Genomic DNA, 15,335 nt, shown 5'->3' with positions numbered 1-15,335 from the left:
TGTCTAGATTGGCAATTTCTCACCCCCCCTCGGTCTCTGGAGGGGACTTTTCTGCGAGACCAATTTCATCCATAGGTCCACCTTCAATCCAAAAACGACCTCCCCCACACCTTCGCCGCCGCTGCCTCTCTTGTTTTGCACCCTCCCAATGCCCCTCATCCATTCTCCCCCACCTGCTCTAGGCATCAGCCCTCATCAACGCCTATGTGCCCCTCTGATTCGCAGGACGGCCCCTGTGGTGACGATTAGGGAGGAGTCATGCCGTGAACCGGAAAGCAGGCTCTGTGGGAATCAAAAGGCTATTCCCACTCTGCTCACAACCAGAGAGGAGGCCAGAGGAGACGGCGGGATGAACTACACTGAAGGCAAAAATGTGCAGATACAAAAAGGCCAAAAGTGCCTTCCAGAGAAAGAATGTGGTCTGTTGTCTACGCATTTGAATGTGTGTGTATGCGTGTGCTTGCGCGTACGAGTGCATGAGTCCATAGGTGGACGGAGGCCAAGGCCATTTGGAATTAGCCTTACGATGTAGAGTTCATTCAACTTGGAGCATTCTGAGTAGAAAGAGAGGCTTATTTAAATGATAATGAGGGACAATCCATTGGATTTAGTGTTGGTGAACGGGGGAAGAGAGGGGAGGGAACGGGGGGGATCCATTAAAACGCCCGCGGTTCATAAGCCATAGGGTCGGCATACAGCTAAACACTCTCTCTTAAAAGCCATTATACATGGCTCTCAATGGATTTCTGCAGCGCTTAGGACTTCAAAAGGATTTAAGAACCCGCCCCAGAGAGGGAGCATGGGGGAGGGAGGGAGGGGGATGAGTGTGTGTGTGAGTGTGTGTGCTGGTTATGGTGGTTGGTGGCAAGAAGGGATGGGGCGGATGCCGGCGGCATTTAAGGGTTAACTAAACAGCCTCGGAGAAGAGAAATGTTGCTAAATCCACCCCCTAATCCTCTCCCCATTTTCATGCCCCCTCCTCCACTCTCCTTACAAAAAAAAAAAGAAAAGAAAAGAAAAACATGGCGATAAGAGGGGAGGGTCCAGTTCATCTTCTCCCAACCCAGACTATTGGTTTTTGTCATTGCAGGGAGGCCAAGAGGCGGGCCAATCCGAGCTGGTTGGATCGTGATGAGGAACAGGATACCATCATTTATGCCCCCTGTGGCAGGGGGAGCAGGCAGGTGGGTGGGCATGAGTGAATTCTGGTGAATGTGGAAGGATGTTGGAAGTCGTGACAGCACCCACCACAACTGCCACCCTCTCTCCTCCGCAGGACACAGATGCAGTGAAGCCCACCCCCTCTCCCACCTCACATTTCCCTAATCCCTGTGTGGCTTAGTGCCGGGGCCCCGCTGCACTGCAGGCACAATTACCTAGTCAAAATAAACAGATAAAGACCCAACCATGGCAATGAACAAACAGCATCCCCTGCAATTTCTTATTTTTTTTTTTTTACCCCCTGCTCCCAAATTGATGCATGACTGTTTTTACAGGCGGGCAGGCGGGCGCGTCCGCGTGTCGCATTTGTCTCTATTTCCTTTGGCGGTAAGACAAGAGAAATCCATTTTACTCGTTGCCGACGCGGCATCATTAGTTAAGAGCTCTTAAAGCCGGGGAGCCACTTTGATGTGATGGAGCGTATTTTACGAAAATTAGCAGTGCTCTCAGTGCGGTGGTGGAGATTTCATGGAGCCGAAAAAAAAAAAAAAAAGAAGAAATATAAGGGTGTTGGTGAAGAATCTTGCTGTGTGTCACGTCCGGGCCTTCAGTGAGTGGAAAGCAGCCAGCAGAGGGAGGGATGGACTCTCATAAGGGAGAGACAGAGAGAGAGAGAGAAGAAAAGGTAAAGACAGGCAGAGGGAGGGAGATGGATAGATATAGATGGCATGGCTACAGCGATCAGCGTCTGTGCACCATTTATTTGGCAGCAGATTAGAGAGACATGCCACATCTAACACCGTCGGCGATTACAGCGTGCCATTTTCAACAGTGCACCTCCTCCTCCCCCCACCATCACCACAACCACCACCACCGCCCCCTTCACCCCCCCCCCCCCCCCCCCCTCCTTCTTAGTGCTTGTCGTATATCCCTGTCAGAGCTGTCAACAAGCGTCGGTCTTTTATCTGACAAGCCCGCCTCTTCCTCCTGACTTTTTCATTAAAAGACAGCCTGTTACACAAATTCAAGAGAAATAGTATGCGGGAAAGAGGGGGGGGGGGGGGGGGGGACAGTGCACCAGAGATATCGAGCAGTGAGGCTTACATAAAAAAAATAAGATAAAAAAAATAAAAAAATAAAAAAAGCAGGGAGAGGATGAAGATGGGGTAAAAAAAAATAGGCTGGGTGGTTTTTTTTTTTCTCTCCTTTTTTTTCTCAAAAAGCTGGATTTTCAATTGCAAGACTGAATCGCTTAAAACAATGTCTTTAATAAGTTCATTAAAATCTTTCTCCTTCTGTCATTTTATCCCTGCTGAAAAGGGAAGCGGCACATTTCCCTTCCTCTTCCTTCTTGCTTTCTCCCTCCTCCTGCTTTCGCCGGCTAAATGAACAGTCTGATTGAATTTAGTTAGGTTTGGGAGGCCTGCTTGACAGCCATTAGTTAGGAAGCATATTTCTACATTCATTTAAAATGAGCCGCTTGGGATTTTGCATAAATTCTCATTACTTCCCCTGTATCTAAATTGCATTATTTCATCCCTTATGCTGCAGCAATGCCTGGCTTCCATTTTGCTTTGCCACCTACTCAGCCACTAAATGTGCTGGCATATGGATGTCAGCGAAGCGATAATTGGGACAATTTCTTGAACCTATTCCATTTCCAGGTTGGCAAGGTCAGCCCACACCTGGTAGAGCTGCGTTAGGTCATGTGTACATTCACCCACGCCGCGCTTTAAGTAATGCCGGGCCAGGTAGGTGACGCTGTGTGACCAGCGTAATCGTTTCCTGCCAGTCAGCCGGCCTTCCTCCCGTCGCACGGGGACTTTTTATGAAGTGAGAGCTGAGAACAGCAGGAGCTACTGAACCAGCTGTCCTCTGATCTCGGCCTCAGTGCCGCTGTCGTCCGTCCGCTCTCTATATCCCACTTCAGGGGTTCTTTCCTTCAGCCTGTGAAAATGGATAGCCTTGCTCTCTGTTGGACATCTGTGAGAAGGGGAAAGGTCTCGCCCGTCGACTCACCTCGCTAAGCTGCTCCTTGGAGTTGCTCCTGTGCGGTCGACTGAGCTCCTGCACCGTCTCGTCTTCGCTGACTTTCACCGGACGCAGTGCCAGAGGTTTGATCTACAGGAAAGACAAGAGGCCATCTTTAAATAATGTACTCCCCTAATAAAGAAAGCCACTCATTCCACAACTGAGTAATATAGTCTGAGAGGTAAGAATTTATGGCTACTTTTTCAACATTCGTGAGGCATAAAGTGTAATCCTAAAAGCTGCTCTGATATAAGTTACTGCCAAATGACTTGCTACTTTATTAAAGTGGCAAGGAGAAGATTAAAATTGTTGTATCAAATGGCCACATATCAAAGACCATGCCAGAGCCATTCTTGGCACTTAATTTTTTTCATTTATTGAATTCCGGAAACAGGCTTTGCCTTTAAGCGAAACGTGATTCATTACAGCAATAAATATAAAAATTGCTGCTATTTGTGTCATAAGTGACATAATCATTGCATAGCAAAGAGCTTATTGAATTAGAGGTTATTTGTATGTCACTGGTATTGATCAATATCAGTGACCTGAGATGAATTTCTCTTCGGATATGACCGAACGAAAGAAATGCTCATTTCGTGTTTGCCTGAGGCTTGACCAGTTCAACACGCCCAATGTGCCATCAATGCATCTATTATCAAGACTGATACAGAAGGAGCTTCATCCAAACCGGTTTGATTACGAAGGCTCGTGCAGTTCAATGAAAGAAAATGTTACATGATGACTAACATATGAAAATAATTTAATGTACAAAGTATTTTGTTTTTCATGCAGTTAAATAGAGCTATCTGTATTTCATTTTAAATTAACTGTTCAATGTAGTTAAAAAAGATCAAAATATGCGATACTGGTGGCTGCACAGTGGTATAGTGGTATAGCAAGAATTTCTTGTCTCCGTTTGAATCACCTGTACTCGAGTCTCCTCAGAAAGTCCAAAAGCATGCATTAGATTCTAATTACTAAATTTAAACTCCCGGTGGCTGTTAACATGAGTGTTTGAATCTTTCTTTATGTATTTTCCCAGTGATGGACGCTGGTGTCGACAGAAAAGGCTCCAGAAGTTAGATAAAGCGGTATAGAAAGATGGATTGCATCCAATAGAGCATCAAATGTATGAAAAAAAAAGAAGTAGAAGAATTATATATACAATGGTACTGCATTGGCAGCTGGCCAAAGTAGTTGTAAAATTTCAGCATATGTGATCCTGGCTAAAAGCTGCACATGCCCACAAGACATGAACACTTAGATTTAAAATTCAGCTGCTGTCATGAAGAGTGGAGTTGCAAACAAATCTCGCCTGCATAGATGCAACAAACAAACAAATTCTGTCTTCTATATATTCTGGATTATTTTGACACGCATACATTGGGAAAAGTAGGCATATGTGACCCAGAGTCAGTCCATGCTGCGAAACAATCTTATTTCAATTTTCATGCAACAACCGAATCAAGATTTAATTGTATGAAAAGAAAACGATGCCTGCAAAGAACTTCCGTGATGAAACACAACAAAGAGTCTGACACAATGGCGTTAGAAAAGAGGGCAGCAACAAATCTGCAATACTCGGATAAAAACAACGGAAAAAACACTGTCACTGCTTTTCTACTTAAGCAGCTGGTACTAATGACCTACAATTCAGCGCCTGTATGTTGTTAGAATAATTACGTGTTAAGCCATTCTCGAAGTCAGTCATTTGTTTGGTTTGTTAATAAATAAAAGGCAACTTTAACTTTTTGGAGATTGTGCATCGATCTTCATGTGACCTCTGACATCGGTTTGTGTTTATTGGGAAAATTACAAGAGCTTCAAACCGGGCACCGCCGCTGGGGACAAAACAATCCATTTTATATCAAAACTCCAGACAGCGCAATAAATCACAGCGCAAAACAGAACCATCACTCGCACAACAATGTCTCATGTTCCAGATGATATCATTTCCTGTCAGTCACTACAGCCTCTAACCAGGCTACTATGCATGACAACACAACAACAAATGACTTGAACTGACATGTAATGGGCCGTACTTCTTTCTCTTCTCAACATGAAAGGAAACACAAAGTTTCTCTGTGTCTCGTAGCAGTTTGTACTTTGGCTAAATGCAAAGTAGAACTACTTACACACATGAACACAGCAGCACGTATAAACACATTTAACTTAATATACAGCAATTTCAATTCAGTTTTCCTGATTTAAAGAGCTTTAAAAAAAGAAAAAAGAAAAATCAAAAATCGACGACACCTTTATCAAATGGTATTTTCTTAAATCCTGTTTACACATTTTCAAAAGACAATTGTTGTGATTTTACTGTTCATATATATGACAAAGGTGCTGCGAGTATCTGAGAACGCCCACGTCTTCCATACAGGGAAAACGCAACCCTACTGAAATGTGTAGTACTTAGTTACCTTAACAGATTTTTCTGCAACAGTAACAACGCCAGATTTCAACGTGTTTGTTGTGCTGCTCGCTCTTTTGAACTTAGTCCAACAAAGTGTCCATTGATTGACATTTACTACAAAACATCAGGGTCAGTCGAGACACATTCGAGCACTAGATACTGAGTGTGACAATGCAGCAGAGATGCTTGAATGTTTACATCGTATTATTGTCATGCATGAAGCATAACAGCCTTTCTCCATTTTGGTTGTATTTTAGACATGGAGAGCAAATTATTCTTCTGCACATGCGCAAGTAAATGGACAATAACAACAATGGCAGCATCCAGAGTGCCGTGACTCCCAGTCCATATTCTCCTGTGACTTCGTAGTTTATTATATGAGAGTCACCGGTAATAGCAATCCAACTACTGTCCATACAAATCTAGTACTCGCCATTGCTAATGTTTATAGCCTATTGCTCAAAATCAAACAGCAGCACCCACTAGTGGCCTAATATGAAAAGTACTTCATTTTCAGCTTTGCTGCAATTTCAGTGTAAACTGATTTTGTTTCTTTGTCATGTAAACGTAAAAATTTTCTAAAATGAAAACCCATCAACGATGTTTTCACGTCAAACATTGTTGTGTAAATAAAGTCTTATAACTCAAAACCTTTCTATTGAAAACGGCTTTTAATGCCTGGCGGTATGGTGATATCTTATTTTATCAGGTTTTTTAATATATGTAAATTTTAGTGTTGTTTTGTTGTATATTTTATCGTGGCCTTCTTTTTAAGTTAATTTGTTGCTTTTAAGTTGTGAAGCATTTTGAGCACCTTTTGGGCTGTTGAACGGGCTATATAAATAAAATGTGATTGATTGATTGACTGATTAGATTATATACCATGCTCAGTGTAGCCTAAATTGGCATATTACTGAACTAAAATTGCCATCTGGTCTCCTCACCCAGCAAGCTCAGAAACATGAACTCACTAATTTTGAAGCCTCTTGAGACCAGTGTAAGAGTTTCAAAATAAACCAAAACAAAACAAACAGATAACACCAAATTTGTGAAGACAAATAATTTAACCTGTACAAAACAGCCACTGCTTGCAACCTAAATATACAACATGAGCATGTGTGCTCAGCGGCGGACATCATGGTAACCCTAAAGCCAACATGGATGGTTTGTTTTATTGCAGGCCATCAAGTCCCTCAGTTGGCGTGTACCCAAATTCCCAGCCAGATGGGAGGTTGGCGAACTCAGCAAGGAAGACGCAGAGCTGGTGCAGCACCAGCCAATCACAGCGTCCCGTGCTGCTTTCCCACCTTGGAGTACAGCCGTGATGGCCGCAGGGTGTAATCCATTTGAGTAGCAGTTTGCGTGTAGCAGCTCCCCTGGTGGCAAGTGTGGTGTCTGGCCCTGGTCTCCTGATCTCCACTGTAATTTAAGCAGATCACTGCTACAATTAACCTTTCCCGGTAAATATCAATTATGGCCCCCGGCTGGGCTAGAATTAAAAGGGTCATCAGCTAATCTGACAGGTCCTGTTCGCTACCACCTGGCTGGGAAAGAGGGAGGGAGGCAGGGTGGCAGAGAGAGAGTGTTTGTCTACCCTTGTGCCCACCAGCTCACATGCCAAGTAGACACAATTCGCTTTTAATTACCCTGCTGCCGCCAGGGCAGCCATGCTGATTGGCCAAGGGGCATTAGTGGTGCACTGAGGTCAATAGTGACAGGATTGGGGATGGGTGGAGTGAGAGTGGTAAAGAATAAGGGGGGGGGGGGGGGGGGGGGGGGGGGGGGGGGGAAGAACAGCCAAGCAATCAGGGTGTGGAGATGGAAGGGAGAGAAACCTGGCAGGTGGGCCTAATCAGGTTTGACTTCTACCTCTCCCCGTTGCTCCCTCGGCCTCTCTCACTCTGCTGTCGGCCTAATCACTCCTTGAATCTCAAAATAGATGGTGGCCCTTTTGATTTCCTCCTCTCAAGGAGAGCACAAAGAGAGCAATCCTCCTTAGCAGGAAGGCAAGCGCAGCGGCAGAGACATTGGGGTACAGTCACCGTCACGTCGCCTTCAAGTGCTTCCGTTGATTACTTTGTTTACCCAGCATCAGTGTTTCTGACAAATTCCTGAAGGCGCCCAAAGTGTTTCCGCCTCCTCTGGGGCCTGCGGGCTACATTACACAGTCAGCAATCAATTTGGCTATTGATCAGAGCACAGCATCTAATTAGGCACCTAGGTTAATGATGTAGCGTGCAAGGAACGTTCCCCAAGCTGCAGTTCAATGGGACAGAATAGCAATTGATCTAGGCAGGAATTCACCAACTCTGACAAAAGATTGGCAACCTCGACTGCCTGTGATTAAGGTAGGGACTAATTTCCTGTCTGGGGAGGTGCTTAATTGGCCCTAAGCTCCCAATTGTAAAGCTTTCATGTGTTGTTTTTCTCTTTTTTGTCTACTCATTAATGTAAAAGGACACGTTACCGAGCTTGAGGGAGGTGCTTATGGTCTCTCCAGAAATGTGACTGCTTTCAAGTCGTGACAGAGTCCAAGGTCATAACACTTATCCGTCAGAAGGTAACACCTCTGAAATACAGTCCAGCCAAGCTGAAGGGAGCACTTCCTGGCCAACTAGCTGTTTTCAAGAGTTACAGATTTTTCAGTGTGGAAAAAGTTTCTTTACTTTGGAGCTTCGGCCTGCACAGCACTGGGGCACGGTTAATCAGGCTGAAGCAGCAAGTAAATGTAAGTAATCTGTGTGTATTTGTACCTGTGTATGTGTGTATTAGGGTGTGGGGTGGTGGGATGGTGAGTTACTAAGACAGATACAAGAGGAATAGAAAAAAAAAACATAGCTAAGTGAAAGCCTGTGTTTTACATGAATAATGTACTGGAAATTAGCTCCATTAGTCTCGGTATTGAACATGTCTGCCGTCCGTCTCTGGAGGCTGCCGCTCTGTGCTCTTTAATTATCTTCAAAGAGCCCTCCAGCATCTTAATTTCCCCCCAAGTTGAGCAGTGCCGACTTGGGTCTGCTCATTTATACTCCTCTAACCCTGGGTGAAGTCACAAAGCCCCCATCCCCTGCTTGGAGAGGGAGAGCCGAGGCATTGACGGAAACAGTTCATGCTAGGCTTGGCTAACTTTCCCTTTCACTCCGCCTCGCTCCCCTCGCAGTGTCGATCAATCTGCGGCTTGTCAGCAGGGAGCTGGCTCGAGGCTGGCGGGTGATGCTTTGTTGTCCTGCTCCTTTGATCCTCCCTCCTTCTTCACCGTGCAGGGGATTGGGGGGGGGGGGGGGCTGCATGGTCTCCCACCTTTCCCCTCCTCAAATCTGAGAACCTGTTAGTTCTGACCTCGCTTTCCCTCTCTTTGCACCGGCTCCTTTCACTTCGCCCCGTCTCTCCCCAGCCTGCCATCACCTGTCAACCTCACTGAAGGAGGCTGTGCCTCACCCATGTCCCAGTGTCAGTCCTCATTACCCTAGGATCTTGGACCTTGGCCCCCCACCCACCCCAGTTTTTCTGTCTTGATGCTCAGCAACGCAGCACTACCACGCTCTATTCTACTCTCAGGTCTTCCCACGTACACAATGAGGAGGAGACGAGGGGCAATGCAGGGAGGGCTGAAGATGACGGATACAGATCCTTCCTCTAATTTGTTCTGAAAAGTGTCCTGCGCAAAGGACCCTCACCCCCATTAACCCAGCGACAGACTGCTGCCGCAGCTCAAGGAGGCATTGGTGGTATGTGTGTGTGTGTGTGTGTGTGTGTGTGTGTGTGTGTGTGTGTGTGTGTGTGTGTGTGTGTGTGTGTGTGTGTGTGTGTGTGTGTGTGTGTGTGTGAGAGACGGTGGCCCGGTGGTGAGGCAGACGGAGGCACCTCGGCGCTTAGAGCCGGGCTCCAGCACCGGCTCAATCTATCGGCTCATTATCCCCCCCGCCCAAGCTGGGGCGCAGACAAGTGCACTTTAGGGCCACAGGCCAAATTGATTCATCTGCCTTCATTTTCTTCAGGCTCAGAAGTGGCAGCTGCTTTGAGGCAAGGGGAAGGAGCTATAAGACGGTGAGAGACAGAGACAAGAGTGAGGGAAGCAGGAGAAGGGAAAGAGAGAGGGAGAGAGAGAGAGAGGGGGGGGGGGGGGGTTGGTGTTCTGGGCTTTGTTCCTCATCCATGTGTCATTTCACTTTTCCTTCTCCTTTCCTGCCTGGCTCTCACTCTCTCACTTTACAACACAACCAACACCTCCCTTCCCCGAAATCGCAATCAAGACATGCACTCACTCCCCCACCAAGTCCCAAGTTGGAAATTAGCCCAAGGACAAGCTAGTGGATTTACTACAGGGAGAGCAAATGGATTTTTGCTTTTATTTTGACGAGTCCCAGTGTATCCATTATGCCTTTTAATCATACATTATTCATAGAGCTCGCCTTATAATAAATGACCACATAAAAAGGGATACACATATTATACAAGGCCTAAAATGCCCCCATAACTCTCTCTCTCTCTCCCCACTGCACTCAGAACTACATCACATTTGTGAGCTGGTTTACAAATATGAGCCTGTGAAATTGCAGTGAGACGGTGTTTCTGTTCCAAGCAATGACACCGGGACAAGACTGGACAGATTAAAAGCAACGCTGCCTACAAATGAGGTATGGCGCAAATAAATTAGAGGGCGTGACCTATTAGCCGGTTTGGCGTGCGTCCTCGGCGCAGGAGCGCGGCGCAGAATTCCGCAGAGTGTTAAGCTAACTGGGGTGGCCACCGTGACCGCCCAGCACTGTAACAAAGCAGTCAACCTGAAAGCCAAGCCGCCTCCTCGGCCTGATTCCCCGCCAACGGGGACCTCGGGAGAGCCTCGGGAGTCCCGCAGGGCCCCGTCTAGAACAGATGAACTGGGGAGAGGAGCACTCCCTGCGGGCCTCGGGTCTATCCAATCACTCTCACCATACGCCTCCTGGGGGAGCGGAGGAACAAGGCGGGGGAGGGGGAGGAGGAAGGGGAGATGCACTCGCTCCCAAATACGAACCCATCCCTCAGTACCTGTCCCGGGGGTTCACTGACAACTGCAACACACACACACACCTCACCTGTCAGCCACGACCATAGGAATAGTATCTGCCCTTCACTGATAAGCGCAAGACCTTATAGCAGAAGCTCCCTCCTCTTCCTCTTCTCCCTCCTCTCCCTCCTCTCCCTCTTGACTCCCACCCCCAGGCAGCCTTTTCTCCCAAGCTAACAACAACAATTAGACCGTCGATGGCAAAATGGTAATGATGTTATTGGAAGGACAGCATTGAAGATCTGCTACAGATCCTCATTTCTGATGCCAACATTATGTAGATCTGCCCACTCGCTTTGCTTCTCTGCAACAAAAAAAAAGCCCCGCTTTGATTTTTATGAATGCGATTTGCATCGCAGGCAGTCGGAGAATTTGGGAAGATTTATGCACGCTTACCGAAAAATTCAAATGATATTCATATTGGTCCATTTCTCTTTTTTTTTGGTTTTTACTCGTGTGATAATTTTGCAAGTCAAAGTTCACTTTGGCTCACTAAAAAGAGGGCATGTTCAAAGTCTCCATATAACAAGCTGCGGTACATTCACAGTTTGTGGTCAGCGAGACCTTTCGGAGAGTTGGAGAACATTTTTCATTCACTTTCAAGTGTGTACCTCTCAATTCAGTGAGTATTACACCAGACTTTCTAATAGCTGGGAGGAAACTTTACTGAGTTAACAAGAAGACACACAATCCTATGTCTTTTTTATAGTACTTCATTCAATACAAATGTACCAAACCTCACTGTATGGCGAACATGTTAGCTTCAGTCAACTTGATCATGCTGAACTATACAGTAATATTGTAAACATTCAGCCTCATGGCCTCTTCTTGTCTATGTTTCTCTATTCAGGCCATGAGTCCAAGATGCATCATTTTCGTTTCAGAAAAGGTTTGTGTTTACACAGCAACGTTTCGAAATGGTTTCCGTTTACATGAAAATGGCAGAAAGACATAAAACGATGTAGTTACCCTTCCGGACCACAAGTTGGCACTGTTTTTGTGATGTGACAGACGACAAAGTTAGATCGTTATTATAATTTGAGTCTAAACAATAAAACTACCAAGTCCCAGGAGAAAATGGACTGGGAGTCATGACATTCTGGAGGCCGCCATTGTTGTTGTGCAGTATTGTACAGTGAAGTATTTACAACTATTACTATGGCCGTGCTGCCAACGCACTGGAGCAGCGTTTCAGAAAAGTTGCTTTTTCCTCCGTCTACAGAGACCAAGTCGGAGCATTTGCAAAAAGCTGCCTTTTCCCTTGTTTCCACGGAGACAGAGTCAGAGTGTTTTCAAAGGTTTCCACTATAATCACCATTTTCATAAAGTTGCACTTTCAGTGGCTCCAAGTACTGTTGTCATGTAAACGGACACCCAAAGGAAAACAAAAGTTTTCTGTTTTCACCTGAAAACATGGCCTTATACCCGCACAGGAAAACAACTGAATGCTATTTGCGCATTAGATAAGTTTAAAATGATGTTTAATGTTTCTTTAAACCTGCCACTGAATCAGTGGAAATACTGGTTAAAAATTGTTTTTCCGATGATGACTTGCCGTAACAAAATTTGGATAATAACTGGAAACAGACCAACAAAAATATTTTTCGTTGCACGATTTTAACCAAAGTATTGATTGCATCTTTCAGATGCCAGAAAGTGGGAGATAAGTTTTGCATCCCACATGCAGGTCAAAGAGTTTTCTGCGCTGAAGCCGTGACCATAATAACTGCAGGCACGCTGCATCTATCACAAACTCTCATGTGGGGAGGAATTATCATTTATGACTCTACTCCATAGCCATTAAATGGGCAGAGATAAGGCAGGCGTAAACACTCTTATCAGCTGATAAGGGTCTGCTGGTGGGACGGATCAGCGGTCCAGACAGATGTCGAAATGACAGCTCGCCCCGCCGCACACGGAGATTTCCACAACTTTAACACCGCTCTGAAAAACGTCCACCGCTCCAGAAGTGGGTCATATATTAAACAAACAAGTAATCCGTAGTTGTTTGTATCAGTTCAAGCCCGTTTGAAACACTTCACACATCCTGTTTGTATAAATGATAAGGAGTGTTGATATTCCGTACGTATCACTTTTCACACGGGTAAATTCCACACTTCTCACTACAGATTCTGTTGATCGCCGGGCACCGCCGATCTCCGCACAAAGACTGCGGTAACACCACTAATTATTTTTTAACACTTAAAAATGATCTTATTAACAACTGCAACAAAAAAAAATAAAAAGATTACGTTTTTGGAAGTGTAACATTCACACTCTCTCCTGCGTCGGCACTTGATAACTTTGTCACCCTCACACCTACTTTAAGAAATGTTTAATTTCCTCTAATGTAATCTGAAATAATTATCGGCTGCAGCCGACACGGGTGCTGCACAAAGTGTCCTTTTAACAAGTCCGCCAAACATCACACACGCACACACGCACACACACACACACACACACACACACACACACACACACCTAAAACTATCGTTCACCGCGACATAATTAAAACACTGTAGATGAGATTGCGGAGTGAAAGGAAATGAGCAAGTGATTAAAAAAATGGCAGCTGATGAGCAGTCTCAAACTTCCAGATGGTTTAACTTTAGACTGAGAATTCAATAAGAGACGAGGTTAAAATAAAAGTTGGAATTTGACACAAACGACGGACCAACAACAGCCGTATCACACGAGCGTAAACTAGGACAGTGCTTTATACGACCTAATTATAATATCTAAAATCCTTATTGAATGCTTGCTTTGCTCGTACTTGTGATCATCTTTGTAAATCAAAAATTATTTCTGATGAAAGCAAAACAAATACAAAATTGCATAAAATGTGTTTCTTGTCTCTGGAAAGACTTTAAAACAATTGATTTGATTCCATTAAAGCAACAGATACAACCAAGAAAAGCAACTCTTGACACGTCTCCATAATTTTGTTGTTAGAGACACAATACTCAATATTTTCAGTTGTTTCTAAAGCATTATAACCTGAAATAATCAAATAATGTGCTGTTTTCAAACTTGTCCAAGCCCATTTAGTCCTGCAATACAGGTTTGCAACACATGACGGTGCATTGAGTCACTTTTAAGCAGATGATGGTCAATGTGTTAACTTTAATATAGGTTTGGTTTGACAAACGTGAATTCATCATCCTGAGAAAACCAGGCAAAACCATGCAAAGACAGTGAGCATAACCCATTTCTCCCAAAAAATAAATGTGCACATGTATGTGATAAAACTTTAGACATTTACTGTAAAATATTTGATCTGTGACAGCTTCAGAGGCTCCTGATTAAACTCTGCACTGCTGTATTCTGGAGTTAATCTGCAAGGAGCGAAGGCGTTTCATCAAAACCAAGCGGAAGTGGAGGGGGAAGAAAGAGAAACAAGACTTTTCGAGGAGCAGCGAGAGACGAGGTCGAGGGAAGTAGTTTGCAGTCAGAGTGAGAGTGAGACACCGGCAGAGACAGCCAGAGTGCTCTGGGCTTTTTAATAGGAGGCAGATGCAACACATGTAATGAATCAGCTTCGGCTCGACGCGGCTTCCCTCTGATGTCTGAGCACTCGTCCTGCCCTTGGAAAACTTCTGGGACGTTATCTCATGCCTGCACAGCACACACTACCAGTAAATTTTGGAGGAAGTGTTATGTGGTAGATGAAGGAGGGGAAGGGAAGGTAGGAGAGCTGAGGTGATGGCTTGCAACAATACACAGTCCGTACTACACGTATTGGGCTGGTTACAGACCTTCTGGGCTTGGTTGTCTTGCAATAAAATAATCATTACTACAGTTCCAAACCTCAGCTTCACTTCCACTAATTCATCAACACCCAAAGGAACATTTTTTTTTTTTAAAACGACGCCGTCGAATAAATGGCATTCAAAATCAACTCGGCTCCAAGTGATCATGCATTAAGGGGAAAAAGTGCTTAAAGGTGACTTCGAATTGATGAAGTGTGAGGAGCTGTCCTCCAGACGGCAGGGAGGTTGTCCATAAATATGAGGGAGCAAAGTGTGGAGAGGACGATAACGAAGTTAAAAATGTATCAAAGGTGTCTGGCTTGACTAAATGAAGAGCTCATTTTAGAAAGGACAGGAATGCAAGGAGAATTACAAAAAGCAAACAACCACGTGTGCGTTCATCCGATATTTACATCACATTCGGCGAATATTCACACTTTACATGGAATCCAGTTCATTTTCTTTGATGTCTTCAAAATAAACATGTCTAGTGTGATTCTGCTAATAATAGTGGTTCAAGTGAAAACACAAAGTAGCATTTTCCTCTGTTTCCACGGTAACGACGTAGTAGCATTTCCAAATGTTTCCGTGTTCCCGTTGCCATGGAAACGGACACCCAGAACACAACTAAAGTTTTCCGTTTTCAGTTGAGAACAGAGTGATAATCACGTCGTACATTGCAGATGTAGCATGTATACACGTCGATTTCGGATTAAACTGCAAATGACATCCATTCCCTCAATAGATAATTTGTGAATTTGTAGATAAATAAAAGAAAAGAAGCAGAATCCGTGATAAAAAAAAATCAAATGATATAGACAGAGTAAAACAGGGGTTTTACATATGTAATATTCACCCAATCACAGCATTAAAAAAAAAAAAAAAAAAAAAAAAAGACTTGGCATCGTCCTCCTCCTCACACTCCCTTCCA

The 15,335-nt window shown here is 44.6% G+C and overlaps 1 protein-coding gene across 6 annotated transcripts in view; it reads right to left on the bottom strand.

The window, feature by feature from the left end:
• The window catches only part of fbrsl1 (fibrosin-like 1), a 313,228-nt gene that overhangs the window by 162,894 nt on the left and 134,999 nt on the right, over window positions 1-15,335 (bottom strand). For all 6 annotated transcript variants that reach the window (XM_080467382.1, XM_080467378.1, XM_080467381.1 and 3 more), the window contains exon 3: window positions 3,181-3,282. In XM_080467382.1, the coding sequence (XP_080323508.1) occupies window positions 3,181-3,282 (102 nt within the window). The remainder of the gene's footprint in view (window positions 1-3,180; window positions 3,283-15,335) is intronic.

The sequence above is a fragment of the Lipophrys pholis genome, assembly GCF_963383615.2.
Source record: "Lipophrys pholis genome assembly, chromosome: 7".
Classification (NCBI taxonomy): domain Eukaryota; kingdom Metazoa; phylum Chordata; class Actinopteri; order Blenniiformes; family Blenniidae; genus Lipophrys; species Lipophrys pholis.
Note: the sequence above shows the minus strand (reverse complement) of the source record. Positions and strands in the feature narration are given on the sequence as shown.